At 40.4% G+C, this 19,697-nt stretch overlaps 2 protein-coding genes across 6 annotated transcripts in view; one reads left to right on the top strand and one right to left on the bottom strand.

The window, feature by feature from the left end:
- The window catches only part of SLC12A6 (solute carrier family 12 member 6), an 87,725-nt gene extending 73,576 nt beyond the window's left edge, over positions 1-14,149 (top strand). For all 4 annotated transcript variants that reach the window (XM_032620929.1, XM_032620938.1, XM_032620954.1 and 1 more), the window contains 11 exons: positions 858-956; positions 3,156-3,275; positions 4,274-4,378; positions 4,786-4,954; positions 6,274-6,469; positions 7,048-7,217; positions 8,151-8,282; positions 8,865-8,972; positions 9,173-9,357; positions 9,761-9,894; positions 11,088-14,149. In XM_032620929.1, coding sequence (XP_032476820.1) covers positions 858-956; positions 3,156-3,275; positions 4,274-4,378; positions 4,786-4,954; positions 6,274-6,469; positions 7,048-7,217; positions 8,151-8,282; positions 8,865-8,972; positions 9,173-9,357; positions 9,761-9,894; positions 11,088-11,179 — 1,510 coding nt within the window. In that variant the 3' untranslated portion in view covers positions 11,180-14,149. The remainder of the gene's footprint in view (positions 1-857; positions 957-3,155; positions 3,276-4,273; positions 4,379-4,785; positions 4,955-6,273; positions 6,470-7,047; positions 7,218-8,150; positions 8,283-8,864; positions 8,973-9,172; positions 9,358-9,760; positions 9,895-11,087) is intronic.
- Positions 13,822-18,938, bottom strand: EMC4 (ER membrane protein complex subunit 4). Of its 2 annotated transcripts, XM_032620977.1 has the most exons (5): positions 18,729-18,938; positions 18,279-18,393; positions 15,135-15,288; positions 14,656-14,816; positions 13,827-14,400 (listed from the first exon to the last, which is right to left on the bottom strand). In XM_032620977.1, the coding sequence occupies exons 1-5, from the start codon at positions 18,812-18,814 to the stop codon at positions 14,365-14,367; spliced, it is 552 nt and encodes a 183-aa protein (XP_032476868.1). In that variant the 5' UTR covers positions 18,815-18,938; the 3' UTR covers positions 13,827-14,364. The 2 variants fall into 2 exon arrangements, with proteins under 2 accessions (XP_032476876.1, XP_032476868.1); XM_032620985.1 differs by lacking the exon at positions 14,656-14,816 and having other exon boundaries at positions 13,822-14,400; positions 18,729-18,916.
- Positions 18,939-19,697: the final 759 nt, after the last annotated feature.

Genomic DNA, 19,697 nt, shown 5'->3' with positions numbered 1-19,697 from the left:
ATTGGTGGTAGATAGATAAAGAAACCAGTGATCCCTGTCTAGTGTGATGAGTACTGTGGTCAAGGTGAATACTGAGCACTATATGAGCTCCAAAGACTGAGACTCAGGAAAGGTTTTCTGGAAGAAGTGACACTTGTATCTTGAAGGATTGCTAATCAGTGAAGGGGTCAAAGAGATCCCAGGCAGGGAATGTGTGTGAAGGAACCGAGAGATGAAATAGTGCAGCACATCTGGAGAAGTGAAGGTTTGGCTTTGATCGAGTGGGAGGTTGCGGGTTGGAGAGGTGCAGAGCGGGGAAATAGGTAGAGCCAGATCACAAAGGACCTGGAACTTCTACCTGAAAGTAGTGGGTAATCCTTTGAGAACAAAATTATCATGTTTCTGTTTCATAATGATCAATTCAGTATAAAAGAGAGGTTAGAAGGAGGCCAAAATTGAGCTGGGAGTGCCAGCTGGAAGCTTATTTCACTAATCCAACAAAGAAGAAATGAGAGCCTCTACTATGCTCTTAGAAGTAGAGGTGGAAAGGAGGGGGGAAAAGTTTAGAGATTTGTAAATAGGTAGAATCCGTAGGACTTGATAAGTGAATTTGGAACAAGGTTGAGTAGTGAAGAGGAAACCGGGATTGTCCCAAGAAGAACCGGGGAAAGAGTGGTTGTGTCTTTCACTGAGAGAGAACTTCGGAGGTTGAGCAGGTTTGTGTGGAGGTTAAGTTCCTCTACACCCTAGTCTTAATTAAAGGCTAGTGGCCTAGAGCAAAGGCTTAAATATAGCAAATCTCTCGAGTTATGTAAAGTAACCTTTGAAGAATTATTTTACAGTAATAGTCATTCCTCTTACTTTTTTTATTCTGCCAGGTTTTTTCTCATGTGTTACCTCTTCGTGAACTTGGCATGTGCCTTGCAAACATTACTTCGAACACCCAATTGGAGACCCCGGTTCCGCTACTACCACTGGTAAGTCAGCTTTTTTTTCTTCTTCTTCACCACATTTGGAGAGAACCCATCATTGAACTAGAAAATTAGGAGATTCTGAGTTCTCGATACAATTTTTTCTTGGTCACCCATTTCCTACTGTCTGTTGCAACTTCCAGTGCTCACATGAACTTCCACCATCCTACTGTGGGTTTTCTTTTATATATGGTTTTATAATAACTTATAATACCCACTTGAGAATAAAGATCAAAACTGTGAAATAAATACTTCCAGGCTGCTGTGTTCTGCAGGTTAAAACAACCTACCCTTTGCATATCTGATTGCCTGTTTCCCTCTTCGCTAAGCACTGGGCTTCATTTCTTTCCATTTATCCTCATATTCGCATCAGTTTTCATCAGTTTTGATTCTCAGACTCCCTTTCTTAATGTGATTTCATTCAGTAGTTAAGAGCATGAGGGGACTTCCTGGTGGTCCAGTGGTTAAGACTCCACACTCCCAATGCAGGGGGCCCGGGTTCGATCCCTGGTCGGGGAACTAAGATCCCACACACCTAAACTATCGAGCCTGCGTGCTCTAGAGCCCATGTGCCACAACTACAGAAGCCTGCGTGCCGCAACGAAGACCCAGCCCAGCCAAAATTAATTAATTGATTACTTTTTAAAAAAAAAATTAAAAAAAAAGGAGTATGAGCTATGGAGTCAGATGACCTGAGTTCAAGTGTCAGCTCTACTATTTCCTAGTTTGTAACTTTCAACAAAGCACATAACCACATAAAATTTCATTTTATTCATTTGTAAAATGGGACTAATAGTATTATCTATCTCATAGGGTTGTTTTGAGATAATGTAAAGCGCTGAGCACAGTGCCTGTACACTGTGCAGGTACACAGTAAAGCTCTCGATGAAATGTTGCTACAGCTGCTGCTGTTGTGTTCACGTCTCCTCAGTCCTAAAGGAGCCACCACGTTTTTAGCTACCATCCCATTTCTTTCCATTTCTTTTCTGTCACAGCTAGAGGTTCTTTAATATGCCCTGTATGTACCTGTTGCTACATTCCTCTTTGCCGACTTTTTCCTTGATCCCTTTCTAGTTTCACTTACCAGTGGTGGGTAGTGATGTAACCTTTATCTGGCACAAATTTAGATCTTCAACTGATCTTGACACCTCTAATCCTCTTTCTAGCTTTAACTTTAGTTAAACGTTCATTATGGGACTTCCCTGGTGGCACAGTGGTTGAGAGTCCACCTGCCGATGCAGGGAGCACGGGTTCGTGCCCCGGTCTGGGAAGATCCCACATGCCACGGAGCGGCTGGGCCCGTGAGCCATGGCCGCTGAGCCTGCGCGTCCCGAGCCTGTGCTCCTCAACGGGAGAGGCCGCAACAGTGAGAGGCCCGCGTACCAAAAAAAAAAAAAAAAAAAAGTTCATTCTGAACTTTTTTTGTGTTACTATTTTGCTTTTGTTACTTTTTCTCTTTCTCTTTACACTCTCTATTTTCATTCATTAGATCCTAATTTTCTCCAGATTAACAACTGTTCTATTTGTTCTTTGAAATTTGTCATACAACTAAGTTCATTCTGTACAGAAAGCAACTTCAGTAAGCATAGTTGTCTACCTATTTGATCAAAACAAGAATTTCATTATTTTCTTCCAAGTTCCTTATGTAAAGTAAAGAAACTAATGGGAGATTTTTTCCAGTGGGTTCTGCAGTTGTGTTAATAAATGTTCATAAAGTTTTTAGTCATATTCACGTGAAATACTTTTTTTAAAAAGATCAAAGAGTTATTAATAATTTTGACTACACGTCCCATCTTTGCTTTCCCATGTAGGTATTAATTGTCCTCATAACTACAGATGACTTTCATAGCAACCCTATTCATTTATATGTTCTTCCAGCGATGGGAAACATCAGCACTAAGGGTGGTTCAGGGCTCAGTGCAGATCTATTGATTGTTGCTAGTCCATGATAAGACAACTATAAAAACTGAGAAAAAGCATTTAGAAACTTTATAGCAATTTGACATTGTCACAACATCCAAGCATATAACAGTTTTTCTAGTAATTCATTTTTTATTGCATTTTATAGAAGTTCTATCTGCAACATATTGGAATTTTTAAAAATAATAATTTCTCACCAGTTTAAGAAGCACCTTTGGCACAGATTTCTTTTGCAGCTGCTTAGAAAAACATTTTAAAAAATTCTTTTTGTTTTTAATTTTCTAGGGCCCTCTCTTTCATGGGAATGAGTATCTGTCTGGCTCTGATGTTTATTTCTTCCTGGTATTATGCCATCGTAGCTATGGTAATAGCTGGTATGATCTACAAGTACATCGAGTACCAAGGGTAAGTCTGGATATACAACCTTGATTGCTGCTAAAACTATCGAAACTGGCTAGTTTGGTTAGAGCCAGCCTGGTGAAAATTGCATTAGGGATCCAGGAAACTTCATTCATCTGTACCCAAATTTTGTACCCCTAATTCTCTTAGTCACCTTACAGACATAAGCCATTGATCATAAAGGGAACCTGTTGAGAAAGTATGAATGGATCAGGGAAAAGATAACTAAAAGGATGTACTGAAATAGTAATGATAGTATTAAAGTATACTTTGCCATACAGCAGAAACTAATACAACATTGTAAATCAACTATATTCCAATAGAAATAAAAAAAAAATAACCAACAAGGACCTACTGTATAGCACAGGGAACTCTGCTCAATACTCGTATATGTATAACTGAATCACTTTGCTGTACACCTGAAAGTAACCCAACATTGTTATCAACTATACTCCAGTACAAAATTAAAATTAAAAAACAAAGTATAACACAAATATAAATATTCTTGCTTATCTCTTCAGGCAAGGAATTGTGTCTGAAATGGAAAATAAATTAGTCCTGAATAACTTTGTAACAACTAAGACTTCACTAACAACGTCCCCAAATTAGGAATAAATAACACTCTGATCTAGAAGATTACATTGAGTTTTGCTTTCTCTGCAATTATTTTTGAAATAATTTAAACTTGGGATCTGTAGTAACTTCCTAATCGAAATTGCTATTTTACATTATTGCTTTTGAATAGTTACATCGCAGGACAAGTGACCCTTCCAGCCTTTATTCTGAACGGTTGTGTAGTGCAGTGTGTTGGTGAAGGGTAGTGTTGATCTGCTTACTGTGGGTTCATTATGTTAATAGAGAGCATCATATAAATAATTAATATGAGCTTTAATATTCTACCTTGTGTGTGTATGTTACTTTTAGATAAAGAAAAAGTAAACTGTTTTTTGAGATTGTACTTACGGTTTAAATCTGTCTCTGCTCTTTTCTCCTCTTTCTCCCAGAGCTGAGAAAGAATGGGGTGATGGTATCCGCGGGCTGTCCCTCAGTGCAGCCCGATTTGCTTTGCTTCGGCTGGAAGAAGGACCTCCACACACTAAAAACTGGAGGTAAAAAAACCAACAGAGCTTAGTGGTGTTTGGCACAGAGTTACCACACAGAAAGGTGTGCTTCATTGATTACAGGATAAGGAAATCATGGGGCTCAAGGAATTCATGAAATGGACATGCTTTGACTGATTCTAAATTCTTGATCCTCTGTTCCCTTTTAATCATGTGCTATATGATCTAGACTTCTACCATTTTCATTCTTCCTTCAAGACTGATCAATTTGAGCTAATACTGGGAAAATTCAGAATAACTGTGCAGCCGCACCCTATCATTTTCTCTAATCTCTTCCTTCTGTCAAAGTACGTGTTTTATACAGATCTCCTGAATTAAAGGGTAGACTTGTCATTCTGTCCCCAGCCCCAGAGTGTTTTCTCATCCCACCCCCTTCCCCGCCAACCTCTTTACAGGCCTCAGTTGCTTGTACTGCTGAAACTAGATGAAGACCTACATGTCAAGCATCCTCGCCTCCTCACCTTTGCTTCACAGCTTAAGGCAGGAAAGGGTCTCACTATTGTGGGCTCTGTCATCGTGGGGAACTTCCTGGAGAACTATGGTGAAGCTTTAGCTGCTGAGCAGGTAAGAGTCAAGGCTTATTGACCTCGTGGAATTTAGCTTATGGTTTTGTGCTGTTGAGTCATAAGACCTCGGATTTCTAAATTAATCCCTTTCCTGAGTGATCTAGGAGGTGTCCTTCATAGTGCTGACTTGAATGGTCATATTCTCCCAAATACTATGATGAACTAGAAGATAATAATTTATTCTTCCCATTTAAAAAGCATTTCTAAACTATAAGATTATCAAGGCTAAGCACTATTTCCAAATAGACTCCAGACATTGACTCAGCCCTGAGAGAAGTCATGTAAATAAATCATCCCTTGAACTATGGTGATGGTTCCTCTCAATCTTGTGACAACAAGGAGCGATGAGCACATTTTCTTCCTCTTTGCTAATCTACATGGTGCCATGACCAAGATTCCTTTGCTACTTCTGATTAGCTTATGGGATATTAAAGTTCTTCCTGAAGAAGAAAGTAGATTTCACTCTATTATAAATGATAGAACTCACCCTGGAGAAATTTCAGTTACATTTCAAAAATTTTACTGGATTTCATTTTGGAATGCTTTGAAACCCTAGAACTAGAAATGCTGAAGAAACATTAGTCCAGAATGATCACAAAAATAAATAAAAAGCACGGTATTGGAAATCAAGAGACCCCAATTATCCTAGCTACACCGCTGACTTAATCTGTGCCTTTGGGAAAATCATATCCATTTTCTACACCATTATTCTCTCTACCTTTCTACCAAGAGAGTGAAGTAAGACTAAATGAAATATTATCTCCAGACTGGCTTGAATAAATAAAAGAATAGTAAAACAAATACAAGTTTCGCAAGTAATCACCATTAAAATATCAAAAGGGATGTGGAAGTAGCAAAAACAAAAATAGAAAACATACCTGAGATAATTCTAAATTGAAACTGAATCGTCATATTGAATTTCTAGTAATATGAGTCAGGGCAAGACTGGGACTAAGGAAGGAAGGAGATTATGTTCACACTCACCCTGGGCAATTAAGAAGGAATATTGAATATTCACTTTGTGACGATCCCTATTCTCAATTTGTTTGGTATGTTAGAAAGAAAAGCAGAAGAGAGGAAAAGGTAGAGGAACTATCAGTACATGTAGACAACTACCTACATATGTAGTAAGCACTTAGCAAGTGAAAAAGGCAAAGGATAATAAAATTTCATTGGGATAAATTAAACTTTTTGAATTGTTCTGTAGATCTTATGCAGAGTTTGGAAGGGGGAGGGGAATATAATACGGAGAAGGAGTAAGAAGTTAAAAGACCCAGGATGAAGTAATTCAGTGTTGAGATTCTGTCTCTCTTTCAGACCATAAAGCATCTAATGGAGGCAGAGAAGGTGAAAGGATTCTCCCAGCTGGTGGTGGCCGCCAAGCTGAGAGAGGGCATTTCCCACCTCATCCAGTCATGTGGCCTTGGGGGCATGAAGCACAACACAGTGGTGATGGGGTGGCCAAATGGCTGGCGCCAGAGTGAAGATGCTCGAGCTTGGAAGACATTTATTGGTACAAAACATTTCTCATACTATCCTGAGGGCTCAAATAGAGGATATACCCTAACCCCACCCCCCAGCCTCCTAAAATAGAGACGATGTCCTTGCTGAAGCATAGTCTCATAAGGGCACCTAAATAACTACTGCTAGTAATAACCTGATTCTCTTCACCCCCTCCAGCCTTACATAATGTTCATCAGTTGTTTATCTTGCCAAGTCTTACATTAGGAATTATCTCTGAAATTGCCAGATTTCCATGTGTGATCTCCCACATTGACATTCTCACAGGAATTGGAAGAATTGTTCTTCAGCATCAAAATCTCCCCAATTCACATATCCCCCACTTAGAAATGTAGTAATCAGAATACACCTAGTAATGTAAATCATAGTTCTCAGTCTAATTCTGTTAGCTATTCAAATTTTTCTTAATGATTTTCGTTACTTGATTTGGTATAACCTACTGTGTAAATAGGACACCTTGCTCAAAGAACTGTCAATGGGCATTATCCTTTCTTTGCTGACATGGTAGGAAGCAAGGTAAGCCTAAGGATTCATCTCTGCTTATCCTGATTCTCTCTGTTTTCTCCCTAGGCACAGTTCGAGTGACAACTGCTGCCCATCTGGCCCTGCTGGTGGCTAAAAACATCTCCTTCTTTCCCAGCAATGTGGAGCAGTTTTCTGAGGGCAACATTGATGTGTGGTGGATCGTGCATGACGGGGGGATGCTCATGCTCTTACCATTCCTACTGAAACAGCACAAGGTATTCTGACACCTTTTTTAAAAAGTCTTTCTCTCTTAACTTCTGTCCTGGTTCACTAGACAGAGAGTCTTCCTTTCATTCTATAGTGTTGGGGCTTGGAAAACTTGGGGATTATTCTTGGCTTTCCGTGATTCCAGATTCAACGTTATAAGAAATAGTTTTCTTTGTAGTTGATACCTATTTCCAAGGGAAATTCAGCAAATTAATAGAGCTCCATATGAGCCCTTGGAAAAAAACATTAATAAGTGAATTAAAAAAAAAAAAAAAAGACTGGGGCTTCCCTGGTGGCACAGTGGTTGAGAGTCCGCCTGCCGATTCAGGGGACACGGGTTCGTGCCCCGGTCCGGGAGGATCCCACATGCCACGGAGCGGCTGGGCCCGTGAGCCATGGCCGCTGAGCCTGCGCGTCCGGAGCCTGTGCTCCACAACAGGAGAGGCCACAGCAGTGAGAGGCCCACGTACTGCAAAAAAAAAAAAAAAGAAAAAGAAAAAGACGAAAATACTGGAAACCTAAGAGGATGTGTGTGTATCTTATACATATTTATGTTCATCCTATGGTAAGACTGAAATTTAAAATAGTAAATATTACAGTCTGCACAATGTCATCAGTATGCTATCTGAGTAAAGCACCCTCTTAATGTATCATGTGCCATCTTTTCTGTTTTGCCAGTTTTTTTCTTGTCATGAAATAAGAACTCCTTTAAACTATATTTTGTGTGTTCCTTGGTCAAGCTTTTGCCCTAACAATAATATAGCAAGTAAGTAAAATAAATAAATAAGTAAATAAATAATAATATGGCAAGTAAGAATCTAGGAACATATACCCTGAAACTGTACAAGATTGTTCTAGGCAAAAGTGCCATTTATTTTAAGAAATAACTCTTTTTTGCCTTCTTGCATTTAATTTTCCATGTATATGTGGTACTTTCTCAGGTGTGGCGAAAATGCAGTATACGGATCTTCACAGTAGCCCAACTAGAAGACAACAGTATTCAGATGAAGAAGGACCTGGCCACCTTCCTGTATCACCTTCGCATTGAGGCAGAGGTGGAAGTGGTGGAGATGGTGAGAAAGCTGAGTTTGAGATAGGAGAGACTACCCTGTCATTCTAGAACCTCTTCTGGTTTGGGAATTTCCTCAGCTGCAAATGTGGATTAATTCCTTAGTTCCAACAAAACTCTCATATGTTGATCTAGATAAGTACAATGCATATGTGATGTGTATTTAGTGGTAGTTTTAAATTTTTGCTTTCCTGTTTGTTCCATAGCCCTTCTATTTCTGCTAGATTCTTATCTGCTTAATACAGTTTTATTAAGTTTCAGTTCATATATTCGTGCTAAAATCACACATAGCTTTTTTAAAAAAATAACTTGTAAGTATTAAAAAAAAAATAAGACTGGGGTTTTTGTTTTGTGTTTCAAGGAAACACGTATGTCATGGTTAGATTGTGGAAAAGACTCAGGGCTCTGGATTTGATCTACAATCCACAATATTATTATATTTACATAGCTCAATGACTGAACAAAAACTAAAACCTAGGTTGATATTGTGATAACTTTCTCTGGTGTAATTTAGTAAGTGGAAATGAAAATATATGGTTCTTTCTCGTTTGTGCTTATTGCCTACTCCATGTGATATCTACGGCAGCATGACAGTGACATATCAGCTTATACTTACGAGCGCACCCTGATGATGGAGCAAAGGTCCCAGATGCTCCGGCACATGCGACTATCCAAAACAGAGCGGGACAGAGAGGTGAGATTTTGCTGCACTGACCTAATCCTGGCCCTGTGAAGTCTATCACTGAAAGGGATGATAGTATTGTTCTCAGCATGACAGATTCTTTCCTGACTGCTTTATTGGTTATTCCACTATAACCACATTTCAAAATAATTAAAGATGAAGCATGAGAGAAAATTGGGTATAGAGTCACAGCTATGTTGGGCCTTCCTCAGGCACAGCTGGTAAAAGATCGGAATTCAATGCTACGATTGACCAGCATTGGCTCTGACGAGGATGAAGAGACAGAGACCTATCAGGAGAAGGTGCACATGACCTGGACGAAAGACAAGTACATGGCATCCCGGGGGCAAAAGGCCAAGTCAATGGAAGGATTCCAGGACCTACTTAACATGCGTCCGTAAGTTTTCCTACTCACAAGCTTATCACTTAACATAGTATCCTAGTTAGTGCCACAGGTGTGGCACTGCCTGAATACACAGGACAGAATCTAGTCTTCATTTCACCCCAAATCCAGCCATCTTTCTATTGTTTGCCTATGCCTATCAGCTACCAATTAACACTGTACACAAGCTAACCATCTTTCTTCCTGTCCATACTGTGTTCCTGGTATAAAACAAGAAAATGTAGAATGAGAAAACCATGATATCAATATTATAAGGCAATCAGTCATTTGTTCATTACATCAATCATAGTTAAAGCAAAAAATCTCTAAAATCTCAAGTTTTTTAAAGTTGACGATATGCCTAGTTTTCTCTTTGCCTTAACCCACCTGTTTCTTCCCCACCACGCTTCCCTTCCAGGGACCAGTCCAATGTGAGGCGGATGCATACAGCAGTGAAGCTCAATGAGGTTATAGTTAACAAGTCCCATGAAGCAAAGCTGGTTTTGTTGAATATGCCAGGGCCACCCCGAAACCCTGAGGGTGATGAAAACTGTATCCTTTCCAAGAGCAAAACTTCCAGTAGGGAAAATCTTAGCCTGTGTTTTATTTATTTATTTATTTATTTTTGGCGGTACGTGGGCCTCTCACTGTTGTGGCCTCTGCCGTTGTGGAGCACAGGCTCCAGACGCACAGGCTCAGCAGCCATGGCTCACGGGCCCAGCCACTCCGCAGCATGTGGGATCTTCCCGGACCGGGGCACGAACCCATGTCCCCTGCATCGGCAGGCGGACTCTCAACCACTGCGCCACCAGGGAAGCCCTTAGCCTGTGTTTTAGATGGGACACTAAGTAACTGTAAAAGTTATTGTCTATGACTTCCTCTCTTGAGGAGGGAAGACTGTTAAAAGTCTCAGGCAAGGATCCTTACTTAGTGATACTACTCTCCTTCAGGGGAGTTGGGTATAAGATGTTCTCTCTGAACCCTAAAGAGACTTTTTAGGTGGCATATTTGCAACATGACTTTCAACATTCAGTGTATAGAACCCTTTCTGACAGTCCTAGAGATGGAACACCCACAGCCCCTTCTCCTTTCCAGGCTCGTCCCAGTTTGCAAAGCCTCTCTCTTTTGGATGGAGTTAGGGGAGAGGCAGATGAAGTGGAATCTCCTCTGAGGGGGAAAGATAAGGTTCTTCTTCATACCCTAATTCCAGGATTGTTTTTATGGGACCCCTTCAGCACTGCAATGGCACAGACTGGTCCATTCCCACCAGTACCATTAAGGAAAAGAGGTTAAAAGAAAACAAAGAGTAAATCAACTATATTTGAAGAAAAAAAGAAAAAGGAACTGGCAGAAAAAAATCTAACTTGAGCAGGTTCACTTGGAAATTACTGGGATTCTCTCCTGGAATCTTACAAGTTGCCCTGTTGTGGCTTTTTCTTCTTTCTGCCTTATTTGCTATGTAGTAATAACACATTACTTCTGGGTTTCCCCCATTTAAAAATAACATTTAGAAAAAAAATCTAACAAATGGGAGTCTTGTATTATTTATGCAAAGAGGCTAGATCCCCAGATTACTTCAGAGTTTGATTGAATCCAGAGTTCAGACTTCTCCAGTTCTGAATATATAATAATTAAAACAAGCATGTTGATTTTGCAGCTTTGTAGTCAGATAAACTCAGATTATCATGAGGCCAGGTTTTAAATTGTGCTCTTCTGCCTATTTGTCTCCTTGACAAATTCTGAAGACATGGAGTTCCTAGAAGTGCTCACTGAAGGACTAGAGCGAGTCCTTCTTGTCCGAGGTGGTGGCAGTGAAGTGATCACCATTTATTCATAATCTACCCCTGAATGACTCTGCTGGGCCTCACCTTTCCAGAAAGGTTTCCATCCTCCATGGAAGTGCCAGCTCTTTACTACCACTCCCATCAACTAGAGACCTGCGTTCTGTGTACATCACGCTGAACTCTTAATGAGCTGAGCCTCAAGTACTTGTGCAGAAAAGTACAAACAGATCTGCTCTTTGCTACCACATGACCTGCTGTCCTTAAGGAAGAAGCAGATATTCCCTCAACCTCAGAACAACGCTCAAGTCCTACAAGCCATGCCCGTACCAGATAAAGGCAAGTTAGAATTAACAAGCTAAACCAATAAAATGAATTGGCAAAAGGGATGCTAGAAATTCAACTGAAGACAAAAGACAAGTACACATCTAACATTACAGATGAGTCTCAGAAGTCATGATTCAATGATGACACCATGGGGGTAACAGCCAGACACAGCCACATCATACTAAAGAATTCATGGCCAAGTACACGGGGAGCTAACATCTTTGTGGAGACATCCATGGCAAGCCAAGATGAAAATTTTCGTCAGTGTATCCACTGCTCTCCAGGACTCTAATTTTACATTAGGGTACCAATATATAAAAATGGAAACACGAAACTGCAGCCCCTACTTCCTCCAAAATAAGATTCCCCCAAAATATGTTTAAGTACACATACTGTGTTGTATATTTCAGCTATTTCTCAAACCCATCCTGTGGTTAGGATTGTAATACAGGCACTGTTACCATGGAAACTGTTTTTTAAAAGGTTGAGTAAAAATTATTTCTTTCAGGTTCTTTGCAAATGGACAAACTAAGCGAACTCCAAAAGGTAGCTATCAAGATTTACATACATGCAGCCTGTGGTTACCTATGAGACATGGGCAAAATATATAAGCTGTTATTTAAGAAAGGCAGATGATGATGCATATTGACCAATAGGTTCTCCTTTCCTTCTCCCTTTTATGCCCTCTGGGTTATAGGCACAGATCAAAAATCATAAGAACACACACACTAGGAAGACTGGCTAAAATCCTTGGCTAAAACCTTTGGATTATCCTTCAAAGGGAGAATCCAGCAGTGGAATTCGAACATTATAGCCATACTCCTTCCATAGTGCCAAAGTTACTGAGCTGCTGCTACTCTTCTTACCTACTTCACTGAAGTGGCATGCAATTGGCATTGGCCTATTTCAAGAAACTTATTTCATTAGGAAACCTGTGGACTCATTCCCAAAGCCAGCCGTAATGAAGACTTGAGGGCATGCAGCTCAGCACTAAGTATGAGCATTTTTTTTTCCTTTCAATTTTATTCTTCATTTTGACTGCAGAAACTTGGATCTGAACTAAGAGATTATCCAAGGTAACAGTCTTCTATTTCAGTTTTGTTTTCAGAAAGCTCTAAATGTGTCAAGGAAATGCTTCTGCAAGCTTAGCTTTTTATTTGCTAACTTAATGATCACAAAACACCTGCTTTTCGAGCATAGGGAAACTGCCCTGTGTGACTGAGTGGTAATTTCATATATGTGAAATCTTCATTTATTGTACAGGATAGATAGGGTATTCCAAGAAACTATCTTGCCTGTGTTCATGTCTGCTTTTGAATTTCATTTTATTAATGATAAATAGTACCACTCTTTCATTACCAGTAGGATATGGAACAAGCTGACTTGCTCCATAGTCTGCAGACTATTCATCTGACCCTTATGGACAGAGGAGAAAAACCCTTCAATATGGCTTAAGAAACGGAGTCATTTTGGTTTATTCCCTTTGTTCTTCTCTCAGTGTCCCAGCCCAGTCAGGTAGCAAGGCAGACAAGATCTTTTAAGTCTTTTTTTTCTGCTGCTTCCTGCAGAGGGTAGAAGCATTGTTTACAACTTTCATTGCAACACTCCATTGCTAAGTTGAGTCCAGCAGTAGTGGAACAGGTACCCTAGGACCCAAGCTATTAAAGACCCATGCTGTAAAGGTCAGCTTGCCCAGGAACTCCTTTACATTTACACAAAACCTCTGGCCAAATGGACAGAAAGTAAGGTTAGTTTTAGAAGAGCTTTTTGTGGCTGGAGCTCTGTAAGAATCCTTTAAAGGGATAATGGAATTAGTGGCTACTAATATAGCCCCTACTTTAGGCCCTAAAACACAATCACTGTTACATGGGGAAGTGGTTATTAGGCCAGATTTAAACTCATCTCTGTCTAGAGCATTTCATGTCTATGTGTTGCTTATGTTGTCTGCAAACTGTCTTGTCTCTTTTAATCACTGCAAATAAAGCAATACCGAAAACTTGATGAGAGAATGCACCTTAGGGGAAGGGGCTTTGTGTTTCATGCAGGAAGAGAAAGGAAAGACCGCCTCCTGCCTTTTGAAGAGATCCAGCTTTTAAGTCTTAGCTATGACTTTACCAGGGCAGGTTATGACAATATTCATTTTCCAACTGCTGGCCCTCTGCCTTTTATAGCTATCTTAAAAGCTTAAGTTTGAGTTGCAGCATCTGTCTGACAGGTGCCAAGTTCCTTTTGGCAGGGGAAAGATCACTACTTTGTATCTTCCGTTGCCTCAGATTCCTGTGGCCCCTGAGATCCCGCGAATCCTCATTCTCCCTAAACATGTTAAAAATCCATTTTTGTGGATATTAAAGTAGCAATTACACTGTAAGCATTTTATGTGCTTTTTGGGTCTGGTTTATTTTTCTTTTCATCATATATAATCTGAATTCAGCATTAGTTTCTCCCATTTCTCTAGTATCTCCAACAGAATTTTTATGTCCCAGCTTGTGTTAGACAGAAGTGAAATATTAAGGAGGATAGATTTAAGGGAAACTTGTGCAACTTTTTTTTAAAGCACTGTTCTCAACCATTTAATTTATTAAAAGGAGATGCTGCTGTAGCTCTTGATTTATCAGCAACCACTCTTTTGTTTACAGAGTTATGGTTTCATTTGTTTTGCTCTCTACTGGAAACAAATAAAGTTTTCTACCTTATTTTCAGTCAAGAGTTGTGGTATCGTTTTTTTGTGTGTTTGTAGTGATATGTACATTGTCTTTCTAGGATTTGTCTCTTCACCATGGAGAAAAGAGACCTTTTGGTCCTTTTCAGTGAGTGATAATGTTAAAGGTTGGTATGCTGAGGAGGAGCCACTGGGCATGAAGGCGGCTGTAAATGAGCTCCAGATACATAGGCACCACGTGCTTCTTTCTCAGGTTCACAAAAGCAGTCCTCCTCCACTGAACTCCATCCTCTGAAAAAAGAAAAAATGAATAGGTTAATGGTGAATGAGAAATAACTGAAATAACTTCCTGAATCAAGTACTTAATACTTTAATCATAAGCTCTACTTTGCTTTATCTTTAAAATATAACAATTTCCAAACTCCTAATGGATCTTATTTCTTAAGAAATGAGCTCTAAGAGCAACTGTGATCCCCCACCATCAAATGGATCAACTATTTACTGTACATTACATCTGCCCCAAATTTAACTTTCCTTTTGCCTTACCTCAGGGGGCTCAATGAAGGCTAACCAATCTGATGCATGTGTAGGCAAGAGTCCCATTGACTGGCACTTATAAACAGCCAATGCCAAACCCATAAGGTTCCCAATGAGATACACCAAACCCTGAAGAAACTTCTGGCTTGAACTTTCTAGCATCTTGAAAGCTGTTGGGGTAACAGAAAGTGTCAAAAACCAAAAAAACTTCTTTTTTCAATACGAATCAGGCCATATATTAATATATATAACACAGACAGTCCAGTCCCATAGTAAGAGTACAAATAGAACCATTAAAGGTGAACAAAAACCCACAAGCACCATTTCCTCCTCCATGCCACCACCACTGCCATCACCACCCTGCACACACTCCTACTGCAACTAGCCAAGAGCTAGCTGTGCCAAAGACTTCCTGTAATGGGTTCTGCCGAAGAATTTGCCTTTGATTCTTAAAGCTTAAGGAGGATTATTATTTCAAGAATACTTACTGGCTGAAATGGCCATAAGTGCCTGAATGGGTCGCCAAGCCATCATACACACCATCATAGTAGGGAAGATGGAGATAGTATTGCCTGCCATGTACATGATGAAGAGGTTCATGGGAATCTGTTTCAGGGGACCCAAGGCAATGTCCCAGCAGCGCTAAAACAAACACAGTTTTAACCTCTGATCACTATCCTCAGTCCTACGTTATATCACTGGTGTTAAAGTAAAATGAACACAATTCCCGACTTCGTGCTTCTGAGTGAGCTGACTCCTCAATTCCACCACCTCTGCCCTTCTCCCACTTTGCCACAGGAAGCTTGCTCTTCTAAAGATAAGGCATCTTCACCATTTCTGTTTTTCCCCATGGGTTTCCCAAATACCATTTTTCCCCAGGACTTGTGGTAAAGAGAAGATTTCCCTATTTTTGTTCTTAAACTTCTGCATCTATCACTGGCCCATCTGCAACTGAAGAACTAGATAAATCCACATAGTGGTAGATTAGCATACCTCAATAACTAATAGAACAAACAGACAAATCCAGATATGAACGATCTGAATGATATTATTAACCCAATTGACAAATAGAACACTGCACCCAACAGGTGCAGAAATCACATTCTTTTCAAACACACATAGGACATTTACAAAAACTGACAACTTACTGAGCTGTGGAGAAAGTGTCAATAACTCAAAGAACTCCAATCATACAAAGCATATTCTTTGATTATAATGCAATTAAGCTAGGAATCAATAACAAGGATAACTAGAAAATCCCCTATGTGTTAGAGTGAAAAAATGTGCTCTAAATGATCCACTAATCAAAGAAGAAATTTCAGTGGAAAACAAATATTGTTAACTGATAACAAATACCATATATTAAAACTGGGACACAGAGCTTTGAGAAATTTACACCCTTAAATACATATTAGAAGACTAAATAAAAGTAAGCATCTATTTCAAGAAGTAAGAAAAAGAATAAATTAAACCCAAGGAAATGGAAAGGAAAGAAATCAAAATGAGAGCAGAAATTAATGAAATTTTCTTAAAATCAACAAAGCCAAAGGTTTTTTCGAAAAGATTAAGAAAATACTGGTGAGCCTGATGAATAAAAAGCAAACGATTCAACAGCAAGAATGAAAAAAGGGACATCTCTATAGGTCTTCCATATATTAAAGTGATCAATATCATGAATTTGGGGGAAATGGCTAAATTCCTAGAAAAAATAACAACTTACCTAAATGGCATAAAAAGTTGGAAATTTAAAGTCTTATAACTTTAAGAAACTCTATAATTAAGCCCGAATGGTATCCCTTGGCAAATTCTTAACATTTAAGGAAAAAATAAAGCCAATCTTATACAAACTCAGAGAAGAAAAAATGAATTCATTACTGTAATATGGGGCCTCATAAATACCAAAACCTGCCAATGACATTATGAGAAAAGTTTACAGACCAGTATCACTCATGAACCTAAATGCAAAAATCCTAGGGGCTTCCCTGGTGGCACAGTGGTTAAGAATCCACCTGCCAATGCAGAGGACACGGGTTCAAGCCCTGGTCCGGGAAGATCCCACATGCCACAGAACAACTAAGCCCGTGCGCCACAACTACTGAGCCTGTGCTCTAGAGCCCGTGAGCCACAACTACTGAGCCCACGTGCCACAACTACTGAAGCCCGCATGCCTAGAGCCTGTGCTCCACAATGAGAGAAGCCACCATGATGAGATGCCTGCGCGCCACAATGAAGAGTAGCCCCCCCACCGCTGCAACTAGAGAAAGCCCGTGCACAGCAACCAAGACCCAACACAGCCAAAAAAAAAAAATCCTTAACAAAATATTTAAAGTAAATCTATCTATATAAACAGAATAATATACCCCTGTCCATTTGGGTTTATTCACATAAAGGAAGAAATGGCCATGTGTAAACAGTTCCCTTATCTGTCATTTACACAGATCATTTATATGAGAGTTTATTTATAGAATTCTTGTTTTTTTAAAATTTTCTGGCCCTGCGGAGCAGCATGTGGGATCTTAGTTCCCTGACCAGGGATCAAACCTGTGCCCCCTGCTTTGGAAGCATGGAGTCTTTACCACTGGACCACCAGGGAAGTCCCTATCTGAGAGTTTAAATATCAAATCATCCATACAACAGAATTGCTCTAAAATACATATTTTATAATAATCTGCCTTTAAAATCACGCCATTTTAGTAATATCTTACTATCATGTATTATTCATATTATGCTTTGATGTACCAAGATGAAAAATGACAGGACACTTATCAAGAAAATCACTGACAACAGCTCTGTCATTTTCATGTTGTGAAAATCACTGCATTTCATGAATCAAAGTTCATTTAATATTGAACAATATTAAGGCTGAGAGGGAAGTGCCAGGCACTGTTCGAGGGACTTGGGAGACAAAATCTTGCTCTCAGGGAGCTTACAAGAATGAAAATAGAGATAATAAAATAAGTAAACTATATATGAATGATATGGAGAAATATATATGAATGATATGGAGAAATATAAAGTAAGAAAAGATAGGGAGTGCCATGAGGGTAGACTTCACTAAGAAGGTAACACGTGAGAGACTGAAAGGAGATGAGACAGCAAATCATAAAGGTATCTGGGGGGAAAGGAAAGAACAAGTACAAAAAGCCTGAAATAGAAGCTTGCCTGGCATATTTAAGGAGCAGCAAGGAGGCCGTTCTGACTATAGGAGTGCACAAAGGGGAAAATGGTAGAAGATGAAGTGGCTTAGACCAGGATGATAGATTACAGCAATAAGAATTAAGATTTTGAATCTATTCTGAAGGTAAAAGCAACGGCTGTTGTGTTGGTTGGTTGTGTGGTATAAGGGAACTCCAGTAGAAAAAGATGACTTGAACTGGAACGCATTGCTACCAGTAGCTAATTTTCAACCTACTTCCTTATATCTTATGTTCAAACGTCTTTTATTTTTACAATTATTGAGCACTTTTGGATCTGATATGTCAACTAATGTAACACTAATCTCAAGCGGTTTAGCTATCAAATATTCGGGATAAGGGCCATCTACAGTAAGACATTCATGTGCTGCGTGGGAGAGGGTGGGTGTGTAGGTCAGGACTGGCCCAAGGACTATAGTGACATCTATACCTCTGTACCTTCTCCACTAGGATCCGGTCTGTCTCTTGCACGCTGGTATCAGGCACTTGCTTGTCCAAGTAACCAACTGGGTACAGCGAGTCTCCCTGGCCACCGCCCCGGTCACTTCGGCTCCTAGAGACCAAAACCAAGAAACTAAGGTTGCAGCCTTCCACACTTCACATTCCACATTTCCCGTTCGAATCACAGGAATAAAGATCCTCACATGCATCTACCCAGATTAGACCAGCCCTCTCGTGGGTTCGTCAGACCGTTGCCTGTAGGGAGGAATGAAATAAGCATCCTTTGGTCATAGAAACCTCTGTGGCAGAGAAGCCGCTAGCTCCCCAGGAGTCGATTCTGGGCCACCCATCCTTTTCAGGGAGTTGGGCCTGAGGGTTCAGGTCCTATTCCTCTGGGGTAGTGCTGGGGTGGGAGCTCTGATGTCGAACTTTGCCCAGGCACCTCACCTGCTGCCTCCTCCAGGTCCGCTCAGCTCAATCGCCCACTTGAAGCGCCGGCCTCGGTTGGCCACCAGGCTCCCCTGGGCCGTCATGGCAACGGCCGCCTCCCAAAGCTGCAGAGCTCCCGACCAAAGCTCAGCCAGGCCTCAAGCCCAACAGCGTCCGCGACTTCTGGGGTTCACTCTGCAAGTCCACGTCCGGCGCGTAACTATAGACGTCACTTCCGTCCCGGAAATTGTCAGGCGTCTGACCGAAGGGTGTGGTCGGAGCTACAGAAGGTGGGAGGGGAAAAAAAGAATGTAAAGGTACCTAAAGCGTCTTCCGCGCCTTCCCTCCTTTCTGAAGAAGGCCTGCAGGGTGTTCCCTCACCTCTGAGGTGCGTTTTATGGGACAAAGGGAAGTCCATACTGACTCTCCATTAGGGGTTGAAGCCCTGAAAAGCGTCTGGAGCTCTTACCCGTTCCCGGGAGCACAAGATTCAAATAATCTGTTTAAATCCTCGCTTCACCACGGATTGTGTGACCTTGAGCGAGTTATTTAGTAGCTTCTGGGTATTGAATGTCCACCGTGTACCAGGAACTTTATGTCTATTATTTCATTTAATTCTCACAGGAACCCTGCGACGTAGATAGTTGTGTCCCTGATCCGCAGCAAACCTAGGAGGCAGAGTGGGCATGTTAAGGCTCTTGGGCTCAAGATCCAGACGGTCTCCGTTTGAATTCTGGCTTCGTTACTTACTTGCGTGATTTTGGGCAAGTTAGATTCTTTGTGTTTCAGACCTTAACTTATGTACCTGCTTTCGAGGCTTGTTCTGAGGTTGAATAGAGTGCTCGCCACAAGCGCATGACGTGTTTTTTAATGTCATTAATCTCCAACATTATTCGTGGTGATCGGGTTTTGTATTCAACTGTATACCTATATCATAATTAAACCTATCATAGGGTTTTTAAGTTGTGTACTGTTTTTTTCCCTTTT

Source organism: Phocoena sinus, chromosome 2, assembly GCF_008692025.1.
Source record: "Phocoena sinus isolate mPhoSin1 chromosome 2, mPhoSin1.pri, whole genome shotgun sequence".
Classification (NCBI taxonomy): Eukaryota; Metazoa; Chordata; class Mammalia; order Artiodactyla; family Phocoenidae; genus Phocoena; species Phocoena sinus.
This window is presented reverse-complemented; position numbering and strand designations above follow the sequence as displayed.